At 38.2% G+C, this 19,736-nt stretch overlaps 2 protein-coding genes and 1 long non-coding RNA gene across 3 annotated transcripts; 1 reads left to right on the forward strand and 2 right to left on the reverse strand.

The window, feature by feature from the left end:
• Positions 1-2,568: 2,568 nt before the first annotated feature.
• On the reverse strand, positions 2,569-6,876 carry LOC141606748 (uncharacterized). The gene is made up of 6 exons (XM_074426028.1): positions 6,645-6,876; positions 5,955-6,119; positions 4,705-5,091; positions 3,571-3,981; positions 3,011-3,478; positions 2,569-2,824 (listed from the first exon to the last, which is right to left on the reverse strand). Exons 1-6 carry the CDS (start codon positions 6,724-6,726, stop codon positions 2,748-2,750), a joined length of 1,590 nt encoding a protein of 529 aa, XP_074282129.1. The 5' UTR covers positions 6,727-6,876; the 3' UTR covers positions 2,569-2,747.
• Positions 6,877-7,905: 1,029 nt separating this feature from the next.
• Positions 7,906-18,171, forward strand: LOC141606749 (protein SHORTAGE IN CHIASMATA 1). Its single transcript, XM_074426029.1, has 10 exons — positions 7,906-8,459; positions 8,550-8,630; positions 10,660-10,746; positions 10,828-10,914; positions 11,012-11,083; positions 11,768-13,839; positions 14,404-14,605; positions 15,473-15,931; positions 16,109-17,887; positions 17,964-18,171. The coding sequence occupies exons 1-10, from the start codon at positions 8,136-8,138 to the stop codon at positions 18,057-18,059; spliced, it is 5,259 nt and encodes a 1,752-aa protein (XP_074282130.1). The 5' UTR covers positions 7,906-8,135; the 3' UTR covers positions 18,060-18,171.
• LOC141606751 (uncharacterized) lies at positions 15,380-19,710 on the reverse strand. Its single transcript, XR_012526812.1, has 6 exons — positions 19,350-19,710; positions 18,938-19,251; positions 17,595-17,864; positions 16,986-17,108; positions 16,333-16,907; positions 15,380-16,169 (listed from the first exon to the last, which is right to left on the reverse strand). It is a non-coding gene; the product is annotated as an uncharacterized LOC141606751 (long non-coding RNA).
• Positions 19,711-19,736: the final 26 nt, after the last annotated feature.

Below are 19,736 nucleotides of genomic sequence, written 5' to 3' on the forward strand. Positions count from 1 at the left end.
AATTCCTTAAACAACTTAAACAATCCCGTCTCAAAACCCGTCTCCAATCATTTAACTAATATTAATTATTATTTTATTTTAGATACTCGGAACTTAAACCAACCCGATAATTTAAACTAATTATACGATTTTAAGAAAACCCGAATCAATATTTGAACAATTCAACAACCCGACCAAAACCCGTCTTTTAATCATTTTAATGCACTCGGGAATAATTTAATTAATTTAGAATACAACCCGACACGAAATATAACGATTAAATGAAGAAAAACCCGTTTCCACAACCAAACAGCCCGTACCCCCTTCACACGCCCCCACACTCCTCACGCACCACCCAAACCACCGCGACAACCACCAGTCGTGGTCCCCACATCAACCCATCCACCAACAGCCACCCCCACTGGGGTCGACTGCCGCCGGCGAGGTGAACCACGGCCGCCATTTGGCCTGGTTCACCACCACGCATCTCCAACCCTCTCGTTCTCAATCTAACCACCACCACAACAGTAACCTAACACCTGCCAAACCATCACCGTGCTGTACTCCGTCAAACAGTGCACCCAGACCAAGTGTCACCACCCTATCGACCTCCCCCTAGTCGACGTGGGCACCACCCCAAACCTAACCATCTAAAACCCACCTGAAAACCCGTGTTAACACTCGTTGCTACCCCCTATCGCTGCCACCCTTTTTCTGTCACTAACACCACCAACAACCACCACGACCACCACCATTATACTCGTCCCACACCCTACTACCCATATACTCAGTCAACAACTACCCTAGACGCCATTATAAGACACGAATAACCCACCACAAACCCGACATTAAACCCAAAACAGAGAAAGTGAATCGCTCTTACCATGTTTCTGCCACCACGACGGCCACCACGGCCACCCTAGGTCGTCGACAAAGGTCCCTTGCTCGTCCTTGCTGTACCGTCAACAACTACTCTCTCTCTCTCTCTCTCTCTCTCGAATTGCGTGAGAATCTCAGCTTTGGTGATAATGATGGAGCAAGCATGGTTGTTTATGTAAAGAAAGAAAAAGAAAGAAAAAGAAAGGAAAGGCATGTGTTGGTGTGTTGGTGTGCTCGATAATAGAGTGAAAGGAAGGAAAAGTAGTATTAGAATAATAATAATATTAGAATAATAATAATATATAATAATAAAGATATATTTTAATAAAAGTAGAGTGTAGGGTAAACCCGTCACAATTAACTTATACCGATACAATGCGGTTAATTAAAATAATTTACGTAATTATCAACTCAACAATTAACCCGATATAAATAGTGACATAAAATGTATAATAATTAATATATAATAATATCCGTTTAATTATATCCGTTTAATTTATTATATAAAAATACGGGGTATTACATATTTAACTCTCGGTTTACATGGGGTATGTTGTACACAATAGTGCTATTCCACCGTTTGCCACACAAATCAGTGCGAATGTTGATCTTAATCCTAATTGCTCTACAGTAGTACCCAGTAGGAACATCCACAAGTTCGACCAAATTGGGGCACTGCGCCCGGGCGGGCGCAGAGCAACAACTAGTAAATGTCAAAAGAACATGATGTGTCAAAAGTTAAAGGGACCCGGACACTAAATGTGACGTGAAAGTGAAACAAGTGATCCAGTCTCTTTTCACAAATTTTTATTTAAGATGACAATATCTATCTTATTTAACATGTTTTAGCCTTAAGACGAGTATATCCGTTTTAAGAGAGACTGGTTGATCTCTTTTATACACGTAAAGTTCCTTATACTCAAAAAGTCTCAAAATTTATCTACACAAGATGGGCCTATAACCATCATTATAAGTTTTTGCTTGAGTTGATTTTTTTGCAAATATTGCATGTTTTCTTGTAATAGGAATATTTATAATAGTTGGGCTTCAACCATCACCTTAAGGTTTTGGTTGAGTTGGTTCATCTATTATGGTATCAGAGCCAGTGTGGAAACTCAGCACACGGTACGGGGGAGCCGGTGCACAACTAACCACTCTTCAAGCCCAACGGGCATTTGAGTGAGGGAGCGTAATAGGAATATTTATAATAGTTGGGCCTCAACCATCACCTTAAGGAACGAAGAAAGTTGTCTAAAACTTGTGGTATTTGGTCACCGTAAGAAAGTTGATATCCCGATCAAAATTTCACTCATATTTTGTTAGGTAAAGGTCCTTTTACCTCTTGAATTTTAACCGAAATTGGAATAAACTTACTTCAAGGGTTTTTTATGAGTTGGAGATACTAATTCCATACGCAATGGTCCTTATGTTTTAGGAGCACCGCGAGTAGTAGAGATAAAAGTCAAATAAAACCACAAACACTAGAAAGAATTGACAACGATTTTGATTTTAATGCGGAAATTTAAGTTTTTTGAGTACATCTCTCGGAGACTTACTGCTATCATTTAGGTAGCTACGGTGTTCAAGATTGCATCTCTTTCAGAGACATTAACTCCTTACATACTCCTTACATACGATTTTTGCCCAAAGTCTTGACTAACATTAACTAAATTGATCTCTTAATAAGACTGTAAATAACAATGATAATATGATAAAAATACACGATTTATTTTTGCAAGACGACAGATAATACAGTATACAACACGATTTATACTTCACAGAAAACGGGATTAAAAAAATGCAGCAGATCTAGTTTACAGGACTTTTACATTAGTTATAGAATATGAAACATTAGTATAAGACAATACAACCCGAGTATGAAACATTAGCTACTGCAGTCCAGGCTCCCCTACATTCTGTTTCTGCTGAGATTCCCCAACACTGCTCCGCTGAGTTCTTTCATCGCCTACAAAAAAAACCCACAAATACACGAGGAAAATTGTAAAACCGGGAAAAGGAAAACTCGTTAACTAATCACGCGTGCTTTTTTTTAAAAAATAACTCGTAAACAACTTTCATCGTTTAGGAGGTCCTTTCTCGAGTTTCAGACCTCATGCAATGCACGTGGGATCGTACGCAAGACTTAACTTACCATCTCGAGTATGATCATCTGCTTCAGCCCGTGGATCCCCACTTCTGTTGAACCAGGAACCGGCTGCATCCATAAACCTGTCCATCACAGTCTTACCAGGAGTAGCTAAACCAGGACCTACTCCATCGTAATCAGTCTCCTCGCTTCTGCCAAGGCGGTTAGCCACCTCTTCTGACTCCGTCACTCGCCCTTTAACCACCACCTTCTCTTTTTTCTCCCCTTGTCCAACTTCCAGAGGGTTCTCCTGCTTCTTGTGTAATGGTAGAGCTTCAGTGATGACCTTAGACAGTGCCTTGTCTTCTTCACTCGGCTTTAATTTCTCGGCCAGGTACTCCTTCACTGAAACTCCCTTGGCCGCTGCTGCCTGCCCTGTCTTCACATCTGAATCAGATGTTCGGGTGGAATCGTCGTGGATGTTCATCTTTCCAAGCTGATGTATGATGGGAGTCACTCCTAGTTCTTCACCGCCTGAAACACATTAGTTACATTTCAGAACACCAAGCATACTAAGCATACTGATATATTGTCTCTCGAAACATATACACTAGCCTAAGTTATACCTCTGCCAGTCGGATCAATGACCTTCGACTGATAATTTTCAGCATGGCGCCTTTCGCCAACATCTCTTGGAGCATGAGGATCTCTCTCAAGGTTCGGTGTTCTGTCAAGTACTTCTGAAAGCTTTCCAGATTCTCTCGTTTCCCCAGTGCCAAGAACCTCGTTATGATGATGTCCCGTATGAGCCATGACAGGGGTGTTCTTAGGAGCGTAAGGTTGTTCCTCAGACAGCTTTGATCTACCAGTATCTGTCCTTGACCAACCTAACGTCTCCTCTTGCCCAGGAACATACCTTGAGGCGGAAGTGTCAAAAGTTTGATATTCTAGAGGCTTGCTCATGGGAATATGAGACGCTCCTTCCATCGTAGCTCGCTCTCCCAGATTACCCCCATGCTGTCTTGCAGTTCCTCCCTCTGTATAATAGTACACTTATTCCATCATACAGTGGAAGCCTTTCATAAGTTCTAATGTAACACGGCTTTATGCTAAGAGAAAACTCCCCATAAACATCACCATTAAAAAACAAATCAAGGGATATTCTCTCGTGTAGCCTGAACTTTTTCGTTTTCTAATGTGTACCCCTCATTTTTCACAAAAAACTTTGACCGAGAATAATTATCTGTTACGAGTTCAGAAAACGGTAATTTTTATTTTCAAACCAATTATCTCGTCAAGACCTTGAATTTTTTTTAAAAAAAATCAAGGCATTTTGAACTTGTAGCCGATAGTTATGGTTGGTCAAAGCTTTTTTTAACGAATAAACTTTGACCACCCATACTTCCCGACTACAAGTTGAGACGTCGGTAGATTCTTTTTCAAACTGAAGACCTCTTAAAGGCGGTTGTATTATGAACTTATAGCCAAGAGTTATTAACCGTCAAAGGTTTGCTGTTTTCGCAAGAAAAGAGGGGTATATCTTAGGAAACGAAAAAGTCCAGGATACACGAGAGAATATCCCAAAAAACAATAACTACATTTAATGGATGTCATGGTATTGCAGTTTTACAAAAATGTCCTTATGAAAGCGTCTTGTATCAAAGAAACAATGCACATAAAGCCATGTTTGCAAGATGATAACAAAGCATAGTAACGAATACCCATATGAAGAACACACGATAATCTGAACGAACACTTACCTCGGCCAATTGGATCGCCGACTTGGGCTTGATAATTACCCGGGTTAACATCTACACCAATAACACCATGTTTCAGCACATGAGAATCTTTCTCAATGATTCCTCCAAGCTTAGGCTTATGCGAAACTCCCAAATCACCAGTGGTATGAATACCACTCGAATGACCAATAACAGGAGTATGCCCTAGTATACCAGGTTGATTTCCAGGTCCTAGCCGCGTTCCTGTATCAGTCCTGGACCAACCCAAAGTTTCTTCCTGACCAGGTACATAGTGTGTTGTTGTAGGATCAAAGACCTGATAAGCCCCGGGATTGCAAGCCGATACATCATGACCTCCAATTGCGGCACCAGTGTTGGTTCGTTGCTGCCCTGTGATTCCCTCTTTGCCTACATTGATGCCATGTGCATCCGCTGTCAGTAAGATTTATATGAACATTTTTTGGCTTGTTCACGTAATTTTGGGTCCCGAGTTTGAATATGTATTACGATCTCATATCATAATGACTGTAAACTAGTCATTTGATACGGAGCATTACGTGTACGACCAAGAAACTGAAATTGTTCTAAGGCTGCCATCAATCTAACGAATAAAGAAGGATAGCGGACTTCTACGAATTAAAATAAAAAGTAGACGTAAAAACACAAAATCTCTATTGGTTTCGCATCCAACACTAGAGGTGATCACAAATATGCAATTTCTCCATGCTCACCTTGTCACCTAACACTACCTAGGTTAGTGGCGGAGCTAGGATTTAAAGTCAGCGGGGGCGAATGGGTAATTTTAAAAGGGGAGCTAGGAAAATTTTGAAAATTTTAACTAAAAATTTTGAAATTTTAACCATCATAAAAATCAGCAATTGATAACAAAATTAAAAACAATTGCCTAATTTCAGTAATCCTAGATTTCTGGCTCCTAAAACCGAAACAAATGTCTTTGAGCCACAAGCTTTAAAACCAAAACTTACTCGTCTTCAAATTTCATACAACTCAACCAAGTCCTCAAAATTAGAGGTCCTTTAATAATGTCCCTAAAAAACTCTTAACTATTGAACAAATCGAATGCGAAAAGCCAAGCAAGTGTATCCTAAGCTTAACCCTAAAGCTTATATGAGACTAATTAATGACCGCTATTTCCTTTGTCCCTCTGTTTCGATCATTTCTTTATTTAGTCGAATAAAAAAGCGTGGGGTGGAGGAAATATATAGTTTATTAAAAAGAGATCAAATAGTACTGGGAGTATGATTATATACCGGAAGCACCATGGACATTGGGATCCGTATCCATCTCATCATCATCATCATCGTCGTCATCATCGTGGCCGTGACCATGACCCGTTATAGTATCCTTAATCTTCTTAGCCTTCGCCTTGACTTTTTTCAGTACTGATTTATGTTCACCTTCTTCATGCCCTCCTCCTTCATTCCATCAATTATGGTAACATTCATTAATCTCACGTATTGTCGTATTGACAATTCGACATATTATTAAGGGTGAACAGGCTAAAAACGTATAGGAAGGACTATATCAATCCTTGTTTAAGACCCTCTTAATAAGTTAAAACGGCTCTCACAACTCGCACCCAAATAATCAGTCCGTCTTGCTTCAGACCGCAAGATCCATCTAAAACAATAAGACCTCTCACAACCTCTCACAAGTGGAACTCACATGAGTGGTGGGACACCCCATGTGCTTTCCCGCTCCCTAAATGGGTATTTTGTGATCCGTCTTATTATTTCAGACGGATGTGGTCTGAAATAAGAATTTGTGCCAAATAATTACATAATTGTACATTTTTTTCAATGTTGGCAACTTTCTAGTAATAATAGGAAATAAATAAACTCACGAATTGAAGACTCGATATTGTAGGTGAGAGTATGAAAAGGTAGTACCAAGACTCGATATCACTCAATGATATCAACTCATTTTAAAAGAATTCATACCAGTGTGTTGCAAGCCAAGATTGTGATCATGAGTATCATCCTCTCCATATGCAGTTGTAGTGTGGCCTCTAGTGTGATCCATTATACTATAAACTTTGATTTTTTTTTTTTTTTTACCACAAATGTGTTGCTTAATTATCTTGAATACAATCAAATTTTGGCATGAAAACTATGGTATAAAAAGAGTGGTTTTTATTTAGGCAGGCATAAAGTATCTTATAAATGGAGGTTATATTACGAAGATGAGTGCAAATTGAATTGGGAATGAAGTTAGTTTAATTTGGTACGGTTTTAAATGTTTTGAAGCACATGAAGGTGCCACCTTTAATTTGTATGGTGTTGGCAATGTAATTTACATACACGTATGAAACACTTCTGACACATCATTTTTATGCATTCTTTGGTTGAAGGAATGTTGAAATTTGAATGTATGTGTAATTGTGTATCGACGAGGATAGTAGAGAACTGAACCGCATGGGAAAAGGCAAAAGGAAAAGGAAAAAGGGAGAAGGAAACAACAAGGCATGTGCCCGATTTTTAGTTTGACCTACCTTTTTTACCGGGTATTGGATATAACATGGAAGTATACGTGATGGCTTACAAATTGAAATTGTGTATATCGTGTTATTAACACTCTTTCCGTCTCGGTTAATAGTTATCTATTTACATTTCAGGGTGTATTATTGATTTGTTATCTATTTCTATTTTTGACAATCTTTTGTGATTTATATTTCGTTGCATGTGGAGCTATTTGATTTATGTGGTCCAAATTCATTCATATTTCTTTGCTTAATCCTTGTGCCAAAAGCAATAGATAACAATTGACTAAGACGGAGGGAGTATAAGGTTAATCTTTGAATTTTGTTTGGTCTTAAACTAAAATGGAGCCACAACTAATATTTTTCATGTAAGTGGGTGTGTTTAGCAATTTGTTGTGGTTAATTGAACAAAGTCAAGACAAAGCAAAGTCTAACCCGAAACGATGGTAAACAAAGATTGAGTTGGGTCTACAATCCATTTATAAGAAATCATATCAATTACTAAAAGTTTAAGTCGATAATTATAATAATTTCAATACGTTGAAAAGTACCTAAATATTCATCCTTATCTCTTCCTAAACACGTATTATCGTAAAATACATAAGCACACCTGTAATTCTGTAAATACTAAAATCCGGTCCACAATTTAAATATCTCGATCCAATTCACCCGCTTCTAAATTCTTCCATCAAAGACAAAGCATCCCAAACAGTCACAAAAACCCGATCCAATTTCCGCTCCGAATGGAATTCCTCTTCAAGTCCACATACCACAAGTCCACAACTATGCGAAAAAATGCGCGCCATTATGTAAACATATCCCTCTCGTAGACCATAGAGACCAAATTTCAATTCAAACAAACAATACTTTCCATCGTTCCATACAACTTCATCACAAACGGCTTTCTTAACACTTCTCTCCACTTCTCACACTCTTCACTTAAAAAAAAAAAATGCGAACACGATTCCTAACTCCGAACTACTTCACCCCCGTCACCGCAGCTGAAACCCTAGGTTTCCTCCGATTTCCTCTCTCTCCTCTTTCTGCCGCCTCCGCCTCCGTCGCGACATCCACCGTCGATTTCTACGACGAGCTTCTTCGGTCCGCCGTTGATTCGGTTTCCTGTGCTGTCGATCTTCACCTCGATAATCTCCCTGTTGACGAGGATGCTTTATCGAATTTTTACGCTGATGTACTTCCTCACACTATTGACGTTGATAATGACGGTTTTCCGGTCAATGTCGGTGCTAGTAGTGGAATTGTTGATGTTCCGGAGGTATATTTACGAATTGTTGTAAGAATTGCGATTATTATGCTGTAATTTTGTTAGTGTTTGATTATCGTCTGTATATTCTGTTGATTTTAGGTTCGTCAAACTATCGACGTTGATTATGACGATTGTTCGGTTGATGCCGGAGTTAATAGAGGAAATGTTCATTTTCCGGAGGTATATTTCCGAATTGTTAATGAAATTGAGATTCTTACACTCCAATTTATTAGTGCTTGATTGACTTGTCGTTTCGTATAAACTGTTGATTTCAAGTATTTTAGGTTTGCGTTGTTTATTTTCTTGCGGTGGATGGAATTTTTTTAAATATGTGTACTGATGCTAATTGTTATCCTCATGCTATTGACGTTGATTATTGCGGTTTTACGTCGGTGTTAACATGCTATTGACTTGGATTATAGTGGTTTCCGGTGAATGCCAGTGTTAGTAGCAGAATTGATTGCGTTCCGAGGGTACATTTATGAGTTTTTAAATTGAGGTTGTTGTACTGTAATTTTATCACCGTTTGATTATTGTTGGTATGATCTGGAAGTTTTTAGGTTTTGTGATTGTTTGTGTTTTTTATGTTAATGTGGAGCTGAAAATTTGTTAAACATGTAAATTAGTAAGATGTGATTCGTGCGTTTTGGTACGATTCGTTCGATTGTAAAATAATGTAGCTGCTTGTGTTTACTGTTTAGTATGCCGATGTTGAATATGGCAGTTCTTCGGTAACTCTCTACTGTAACTGCACAGTCTTTCAAGTTTTGGAGCCAAGACATGCGACTTGAGCTTCGATGTCTCGTCCTTAGGTTGGATTTTTAAGTTTCTGGTAATGTGCTTCGTGATTGCTGAATTTGATTTGGTTACGCAGCTGAAGTTTGTGCATGCCTTTCGGCTGAGTAGCATTGTAAAAGTTTGGGGAGTATGAATCATCCTAAGTCTTAGATTGTTCGTTTTGAATTTTGTGCCCTGAATTCATCTTGAAGCTAAATTTTGACCATAGGCTTTAGCTTAACAGGATTGTTTACAATTTTTGTCTCCAAGAGTCTAAGTTACTCTAGTGTGTTTGTTGATATTCAGGGTTTTATTGTCTGTAGTATTTCATTTAAAGTGTTTATTGACCTCAAAGTTGTATATATGCTTGGACGGAGTATGATAAATTTAAGTGTTTATTGACCTCAGAGTTGTATATATGCTTTGACGGAGTACGAAACTTAAATTTTGAGTCAGATAATTGTTTAGGCATTTTGGCCTTTCGTTTGCATTTTTACTTTCTAGCTATAGAGGTTCCTGGTGCTTTAAATTATTTGATTCTTGTTTTTTTATATGTCTTGATCTAGTAAGATATTAGTGTTTGCTTAGGCCTAGCCACCTGAGCTCTCAATATTTATCGTGTTTTCTGTGTTGGATATAGGTTTGAGTCATGCTTCACGGATCATATTAGATTGTAGTATATGAGCTGAATGGAAAGGAATATTCGACTGCAAATATTTTTTTGGTCAAGTATTCCATTTAATTTTTGAAAGAGCTTCATTCGCTAAAGAGCTAGATGATCATTCCTCTATTTGTGTTTTAATTTGGAGAAATGTTTGCCATTTTTACTACTTGCAGGAAATTAGGATGTGTAAAGCTTTGTGTTAGTTTTTGTTGAATCAAGCTTCTCAAAATTGGATCTCACTATGCTCTTACCTATTGTCTATTGACATGCTGGAAGGGGGTGAACATATAATTTTACTTTGTCTTGAAATTTCTTGGTTCCATAGTTTGTGAATTTGTGATGTTGCCTTGCCATGTTTTATAGTTGTGATCATTTGAACTACTAAGGTATTGACGTCTATTTTTAGTTTCTTTCCGTTTTAGTAACTGTTGTATTATAGGCAAAATAAGCGACATCTAGTTTTTGTCAGCTTATTAGAATTCTCCTAGAATCAAACATTAGTCCTGAAGTGTTAGTTACTGATACTCTGATGCTACAATCACATGAGAACATTCAGATTCCGAATTCATGTTAATCCTACATTGAATACATTTGTAAGCTATGTGTTGACATAGAATCCAGTGATCTACAGTCGGACACAAAAGAGAAATGACCAGAGTTGGGGTTTTAAATGGGTTTTATATTATCCAAGCATTCATACGGCTTGTTCAGTCTGTATTACTAACTGTTTCTGACGTCTCTTGTGCTACATGTTTTTGCCTGTTGCAGAGTGAATCATATTCATGTTGCACCAAAAATCCATCTCAAAGCTGTTCAACTTCTTATTCTGAATCCTTGGACAACCAGTTTTCAGAGGTAGGCAAAAGAAGTGGTAACTTGTCTTAGCCTTAACGGCTATATCGCTTCCACATTTCACCTTTGTTGGCTGTCCATCAGGAGAGTAAAGAGGCCACTGGAGGTGATAAGATTCAGAATAGACCTGTGATCGTTCAGTTCGAGATTCCAGAACTGAGCCTAGATGTGGTAATTGACTCAATGTTTGGAGACCATCTGTGTTTGTTTATGTTACAGGAATATATTAGTTCATGAATACATTATTTTCTTTTGTTGTTTCGTACAGGAGAATGCTTGCTTGTCAGAGAAAGAGAAGAATCTTTTTCTGTCAGAAGGTCACGCACATGATGATAACTTGGTAACACAACTGTATTAGCTTGTTTATTATTGCTTACATATTATTGTTTGCCTTCTGGGATATAAACATGATCTCTGTTTTGGCTTAATTATTGTATCAGTAGATAGGTAACACAAATTAAATGAGTGAATGCAGCTGTAAGCTTAAGATTGCTCATGCCATTGTTTTGATTTAAATTTATTTGAAGTCTTTTTTGTAGTTAAATATAACAGAAGCATGGACTTGTTTGCATTCGCCAGCTAGAAGTTTTCTTGTTTAACTTGCTTTAAAGTTGATTTGAATTTTATTTAAGGTGGTCAAAGGATCACAGTAGTTTTTTTCTGGTTCGGTGGATTGAAGTAGGACTGCAATAATGTAAATTTCGATTAGGTAAAATGCCATTTATTTGCTGGATCCAAGGTAAAATGCTTATTTTCTGAGAAATCTGAGTTCTGGCATCTGACTCATTGTGTAATATATTCTAGCACTGAAACTACAGTCTACAACAGTGATTAGGGCGTGTTTAAAACAACTGGCTGTCTGACCATGCATGAAGAACTAGTAATTAACATTTCAATCGTCATTCAACCTTCTTAGTGGAGTAAACATGTTCTCTTAGGTTTATATATTGTTTTATTTTTTTTTGCTGCTAACTTAATCTGCCCAGGTTTAGTTTCATATGTATTTCCCGAATCATTCTTGCAGGAATTGCTCAATCTCATACCAATGGATCAATTTGATCTTGATTTTAAGGAAGTCGTGAATTCAGTGGAGACTATTTGTCAAGAGTATGATCTGGCCGAGAAGCTCCCAATACCTGAAGATATTGATCTTTTGCCGAAAAATAGCCACCCCTGTGAATCCTGTGATACTGTGTTTCCTCTTCTCGAAGTTGATGAAACCGGAGCTGTTGATTTCACACGGTTTTGTGTGGAAGATGAATGGCATTCTCTTGTAGTCACCATGGAAGAACATCATTCTGCAAGTCATGATGATCTTGAACTAAGCTGTCAAAATCTACTTGTTTCAGTGAATACTGACATTTTGGAACAAATTTCTGGTTGTCACACTTCAAAACTTCACCTTGAGTTTTGTTTGACAAGCCTGAATTTAACTGTAGATGCTGATTTCTTACAACTTATCGAAGATCCTTATACTGAGAGCAACATTTGGACAGAAGATTCTTTTCCTATTCCCTTCCTTATGTCTATTCAATTTGAGGAATTCAAGATGTTTGATCCAGACCCCTTTGATATTTTTGACGCACTTGCCGTTCCTCAGACAGACAAAGAACCCAAAACATGTGATCAGTTGCTTAATAGCAACCAACTTTCCAAAAGTTTTGACGAGCTAATAGTCAGTCCAGAGCTAGCCATTATTGATGGCACGTTCACTTCACTGCCTGTACCTACTCTTGTTGATGATGAGAAGACCTGGTCAGTTGAAACCATTGTTGATACCGTGCTCGCTGAACTTGAACAACTGCCCTTCTCCACATCTGATGAAATATACTTGGATTGGTATCTTTTAGGAAGCGATAAATACAGTGGTCATCTCAATACTGAAATTGAGAAAATTTTCAGTGACATTGATGATTATACAATAAAAACCAATTTGGAGCCAAGTGACTGTGGCATTGTGCTGCTTGAGTTTCTCTTATCTGAATACTCTTTGGATAAGGTGGATGCCATAGAAGACAAGCTGGACATGCCCTCGGAACAAAGTTTCACGGATAATCAGCGAGTTAATCACACTGCAACAAAAAGGTTGTTAGACATTGACGACTGTCAGTTTATGGGAAGTAGAGTAAAGGTTCCAGAAGCAGATGTTCGCAAGGTTGCATCTAGCAACTTATTTGATGATGATGATTGCCAAATCATAGAAAATTATCAACTACTGAGAGATGGCGAACATGGGAAAGTGGCTTCGTCTCAGTTAATGCCTCAAGTGAACGATCTTGACTTTTTCCTTAACCCAAGAAAAGCTGCCTCTGGTATGAGAACAGATCAAAGACTTAGGCCACAAGTTGCTAATTTCATGCTTTCTGGAGGTCCTAATAAGAAAGCAGTAGCAGAAGCAGTCCCGTCGAGTAGTATTAACATCCAGAAGTTTAATATTCAGTTGCATAGAGTTATGTTATCGGATAATATCCTCATCCTCATCGACAATCTTCGAAGAACTTACTTGGCAATGATTAGACAGGATACGCAACTAAGCATGACAAAATCTGCAGTTACCGATTCTGATGACATGAACTTGCTTAGAATTCCAGAGCATACACTAATGGATCACATGAATAGATCCTCAAAACAAAAATCTTGCATGGGTCATAGGGATGATAAGGATGTGATATTCATTACACTATGTGCTATTAAGCGTATGGCATGGTGCCTATGTATTTACGGTATCTATAACCTCCATATCTTTCTTTGCAAATTATTTGAAAGCCTGCCTTTTCTGAAATCAAGATTGTTCTCTATTTATACTTTGGTTGAGGATGCTAAATCAATAGTTGATAAAGAGTTAACCAAGTCCCATCCATCACTAACAATTATCAAGGAAATTTTGCGACAATACAGTAACAGGAGCCGCAAAATCTTGATTCTTGCTCAGCCAGATTCATGGAGATCACTGAAGAGGCTTCTTAGTTCCATGAACATCTCATGTGTTGAAGTAGATCTGCTCACTCATGGATATCAGTCAGATCCAAGTTATGACTTATTTGCTGGTGGCGGAAAAGATCACACACAGACAGCATGTGCACTTGTAAAACACAAGTACGTTTTTCACAGAAAATGGTACCTATTTGGTAGAAATGTAGGTCTGGTTTACAGTAATGTCTCTGTTCATAGACAAAAATCACAGGAAATCATTGAACCTATTGCATGCACGCAAATTCTTATTTCAGACGTGTTGTTTTCCCGTCTGAAATAAGACGGACAAAATGTTGTCATTTTTTAAGAGAATGTAACCATTTAATAACAAAATGTTATAACTAGAGTTGTAATTTTTTACCATGAAAATGATGTGAAAAATAATGGTAACATGTTATCAGAAAATAGCAACATTTTATTGTAAAATGGCAACATGTTGTCTGTCTTGCTTCAGACGGCTGTTTCCCATCTGAAATAAGACGCGCTGTTGCATGCATGCAAAAACTAATCAAGTAGAGTCCATTCTGTAGATATCATGTCATGAAGTTGTCCATCTCATCTATACTATAAAGATTTATAGTACTCCTATGAGTTTACCTCTTTTTGTTCACCAGTCACCTATAATGCATTAATTTGCTCTGATCACTAATCATTTGTAATGTGTAACTTTTGCTTCCTTAAAATCAGGCATATCTCTCCATCTATTCTGACGCAAAAAATTGACCTCATTATCGAGTGTGGAGGCCCATGTGGTGTATCCAAACTTTCAGCACTTCATAGTGAGCACATTGGCTCGCAAAACCTTCACTTTGTGAAGATTGAGCTTGATGATGTTGCCCGAGCACTCTGTGAAGGTGTCAATGTTACCTCAAGTGACACAGATACAATTGTAAGTCTTACTGTTGATGACAACTCTTGAGGTCTTATTCCGCTGGTGATATTCAAATTCCTTTGAAATATAACTGAGCTTCCCTGCTCACTTTTATCTCTTTTATTTTTTAATTGTACATGTTTTCTTAATTGTATTTCGGAGCATTCGTCTTGATGTCCGGTTTAGACAGTTCTCAAGCATATACTTGACTGTAAATTCCTGTCATGGGTACAAAAACAAATATTGAGATTCTTCAGCTAAATGGTTTACTCTAAAATGCTGAAGTCTGTAAAAAATGGTATTTGAACTTTTGAAGGTGTCCTTTTTTATGTGCATGAAAATCTGGCAGGAAAGATTTAACTATTTTTTTTGGAACTGTTTACGCAAAATGTGGTATGATAACTTACGAGGGAAGATTCTTTACTCAATTTTCAAGTTTACTTGAAACTGCAACTAGGCTAGTACATCCATCTTGGGGAAGGGCTGAGTTTAATTTAGGCCTATGTTGAGATATATTAGTCACCTCTCAGCGTTCATAGCTTAGGAAGTGAGGGTGTGAGATTACTAAGTTTGATCAGTTTCAGGATTCCTATTGCCTTAAACGTTTAACTCTCATAGTTTCACATCACTTGAGCTGTCAGCTCTTTTCGCCCAATAACATGTCTGTTTTGTTGGAAAGCTAAGATACCCTTGTGCGTGCACACATTTTCTTCGTCGACATTTTGACTACACGTAAGCAACTGGCAAAGTGGCAAGCATTGACACCTTCCGACTCTCATTTAGTACTAATGGAATATTAAAATTTTATATTCGCTCTTAATCAGCGTGCTCATAATTTATGTTTTTCTGAAAAGCTGATATATTCTTAATTTAATCAACCATCAGCAGTTGGAAGGCCTGCTGAACTTCGGTCCCCTTGTAGAGAGCTCCAATATTGCATCTGCTGCTTCAGCTGGCGGAAAATGTGACAGTTTGTCACTGCCTGTTTGTCAAATAGCTCAAGAATCTGAAGCAGTTCAGGCTTGTGACACGTCATTCCCAGATCTGGTAATCATTGTTAACACCGAAAACTTCGAGAAAGAGATGATAATATCCCGGAGAGGCACCTATCAAAAGATCCTCAGTATGGAGAAGAGGGGAGTACAAGTTGTGGAGCGCGATTTGATGCTGCCCATAGATATTATACTTGATGCTGTGACGTGCATTGTGTGGTATGACAGCAAAAATATTGGAAAGAAATCTAGTGCTGAAGATGAGGGCTCATCAAGTGTCCCACTTTGCATTGAGAATATAGCCACAAATGTGTTGACATCTCTCAGTTTCACATTCACTGCCTCTGTTCTGGTAATTATCTTGGCCTATATACACTGCTTTTGAATACTCTGAATCCAGCTATGTTCTATGTGAAAGAGGTACTTTGTATTACTTAGTGTAGCCACCCCAAATCATTTGAATTGTCTGCTGAAAAAGGGAATATTCTATTACTTTGGTTTTAATTTTATGCAATTGTTATTTAACTAGGTTTTTGAGGGCGACAGCAACTTCCTTGGTACTGTAATGGAGTCGGCAGATGAACTCTATGCTGCAGCAGCAAGTCTGGGCATTAAAATACAGATCTTATATTCATATTCATTTGAGTTGACTGATGAAATTATCTTGAATTATATTGGACGAGCCAGGAATGAATGTAAAGGATCACTCCCTACGCTGCCTGAAACAGAGACAAATATTGAATATTTTCTTACCAGGTTTCCTTCTATCAACCCGCTCTCAGCACATGCAATCATTTCTTGTGGATGCATGCTTTTAGAGTACCTTGAATGGTCGAATGATTGCAGGATCCATGAGCTCAGAAAATATAACCTTCCGGAGGAAAGTATTAATCTTCTTAGTATCCTGCTCAAATATGGAGAGCGAGAAGAAACGAAATCTGGACTGACAGACTGTTCTTCCTCGATGTCATCCCCTCCTGATTCAGAAAAATTCACCTGCAAAGTGAACTCAGTAGATAGAAAAAGAAAACTTATTCCAAAATCATCTGATACAATGCATGGCTATAAAGGTATTATGACATCTGATAAATGCATTGAAGAGCTGGATTATTTTGAGAGTCCTTCAGATTCAAAGGTGCCAAAAAGTCCCAGGATTTCCCTGCAAAAGAAACTGCCGGGTTTCGTCATGGATGAAGAAGTCTTTGGTGATAGAGATAGACCACGTGCTAGTGCAAGTATGAACCCTTCTAAAGCATGGCCTGAATCAAATGACCCTCGGAGTGTGAAAGCCCCTCAATTTAGGGATCCCTTTGCTAAATCTACTTTACCTGTAAATGATTGTTTTGGTGAGCCAAATCTGGGTAGGGCGAATGAACTAAAACAGAAAGGGTGTGCTATTGACATACTTCCGGATCTACATGATTTTGTGGGTGAGGTTGTTGACATTTATGACAAATCCCCCTTTGATATGGACTTTCTTCAAGCTGAGTCTTCTCCGGTGGGCTGCGAGTCTGTTGAAAATCAATCTCCTGGAGGTAGTAAATTGGGGAGAAAATTATCATTTGATAGCAGCGCTTTTATGAACTTTCCAATGGTTGATGACTTGAACACTAATTGTGGACTAGAAGATAACAGAGAGTTGAGACCAGATAATGATTATGGTGGTGACAACTGGGGCGGCAACGATTTCAAGCCCCAACAGGAGCAAATCAGGACAGGTTTATTCGAAAAGTCTGTGAAAAATTTCAGAAACTTTCCAATGGTTGATGACTCGAACACTAGTTGTGGACTAGAAGATAACAGAGAGTTGAGACCAGATAATGATTATGGTGGTGTGGACTACAACTGGGGCAGCAGCGAATTCAACCCCCAACAGGAGCAAATCAGGACAGGTTTATTCGAAAAGTCTGTGAAAAATTTCAGAGCCTCATTATCAAAAGAAAAGTTTGTGCCTTCCCTTGGCGAAACACCACTGTCCAAAGCTGTTCATTCAGCACAATTGCAACAGGGCTCACCTTGGACAATGGAGTTTCTTAACCGGATCAAGGAGAAGAGAAGGTTGCGTCAGCAGAATCAGCCGTGGGACACATCTGCTCCCCCATCTGGTAATCAGAGGAATATCTCAAAAGGTACAAAGAGAAGAAGTCCATCAATTCTCGAGTATTACAAATATCAGGGAGGAACTCATGATAACACACCAAGGAAGTTGACTCCGCAGAGATTGCAAAATCAACATGGGCAGCTGAGCAACGAGAAACCTTCGGGATTGCGCCCTACGTGGACTCCTGTCGATAAAAGAGCAAGACGGGTTTGTATCTCATCTCATTGTTCTGTTTTTAACTTTATACTTTCTTCTCATTAAAGTCAGCTCCTATTTGATGCAGAGTCTATCTTATGCAACTAGTGGAGCTGGAGGCCAAACAAAGCTAGTTTGGAACGAGAATATCTCACACAGCCAGGACAGCAGATTTTCAAATTGAGTATGATATCACAGCAATGTATCTAAATAACACTTTATTATGTTCTGGGAAGCTAATACAGGTTGGTCTTGATTATTATAGATTTATAGCAAGTTGCATGATATGCTGACTATATTAGTAGTTGGTTGTGGGCTTGTGGCTAGTTACAATCTTATACGAAGTACGTTATACACATACTGCATGATGCTTGACGCCTCTTCAATCCTAGAATGACCCAGAGGAAGCTTGGTTTTTGATTCAGAAAACAAAGTTACTAAACCCGTACCTTTTATTCAATTACCTCATAGTCTCATACTATCATAAATATGATCTATTGTCAAAATAGAGTTCTCTTTGTGCATGTAACTTTAGCGTCCCTGCTCTTTTGAGTAGCTCATGTTTGCATACGTGCATATCTAAATCCAATGCATAGTTGCATCAATGCAACCTCAGTCCTCAACTCATTTTGTGGTGTCAGTCACTTGAATTTACGATTTCCATTGAATTAATGCAGCTAAAATTTGTCTATTTTCATAATCACGCATTGTTTCATATAGAAAAATGTCTGACTAAGCAGGCTTCGCTTCTCTTTACTGTGAAGTATCAGTCATTCTATACAATTCCCGACAATTTTAATTTTGGGTTGTTAAAAAACAATCTCTTTGTATTGTTAACTCATGGGTAAGGTTGCGTACATTTGTTCCCTCACCCTGCTATTTGCAGGATCCTTGAGGCACTTTTGTTGTGCCATTGTCAGTAATTTAATAAACAATGGCCTGCATACGTGAGAATATGTAATCACATAATATTGCGAGCTTAAAAACACACACTCTTTTGCAAAACCCTATTCAGATGTTTCTCTTTTGAATTTTTGAAACATATTAAATTAAGCCTGTTACCTGAAGGGATTGGTTGAGCTGACAAAAGGTCAAAGTGGTCAGTAAATAAGGTATGGTTATGGCCTTCTCTGGTAGCCAGGTCATCCAACTTGTCTTCTTTGTCCACAACAGCTTGGTATAAAGCTGTTTGGCCATTCACAAGCTGTTTCCTTCCACTTTTGATGTCGACAAACTCCATGTTTACGTGAATACTTCTCCTGCTTTTCTTTGATCTCATCTTCTGTTGACATGTTTTTCTCTTTTAGTAATCTCGCCTCGGATAGTAGATCAGTGGTTGTAGAATCTATCTTTCTTCTGTGAAGGTTTTTGTCCTACTGCAGATATGAAATTATGATATATGCATTAAAGTTTCATGTCACTTTATAAGAACAGGAAAACTAGGAGTTAGTCTTATTTAGATGTATAAACTGACCTTTCTACTCTTGTTTTATTGCTTCTATTCTGTAAGGTCTTCCCTAGAAATGCTGATTGCCTGGATTTCTTCTTCTGTTGTGTTTTTTTGCCTTCTGCTTTTACTCAATTTTCAAAATATTCTGCCTGCTCTAACTGCTTGTGGGCTATGGTTTGAGAAAATTTGTCTACTGAAAATCTCCTAGAATTGTGCCTTGCTACATCATTATATTTAAGACTCTAGTGAGACTGTATGATGTTTGTGTTGCTATGTGAGGTAGGACAAGCGTAGTTATTCCGTTTGTAGCTAAAATTTGTAGTTCAATTAGCTTTCTAAACCACTAGAAATGCTAACATAAACAGGCACACATGGAATTGTTTTCACTAATTTTATTCCAATTTGACATAT

This window comes from Silene latifolia, chromosome 10 (assembly GCF_048544455.1).
Source record: "Silene latifolia isolate original U9 population chromosome 10, ASM4854445v1, whole genome shotgun sequence".
Classification (NCBI taxonomy): Eukaryota; Viridiplantae; Streptophyta; class Magnoliopsida; order Caryophyllales; family Caryophyllaceae; genus Silene; species Silene latifolia.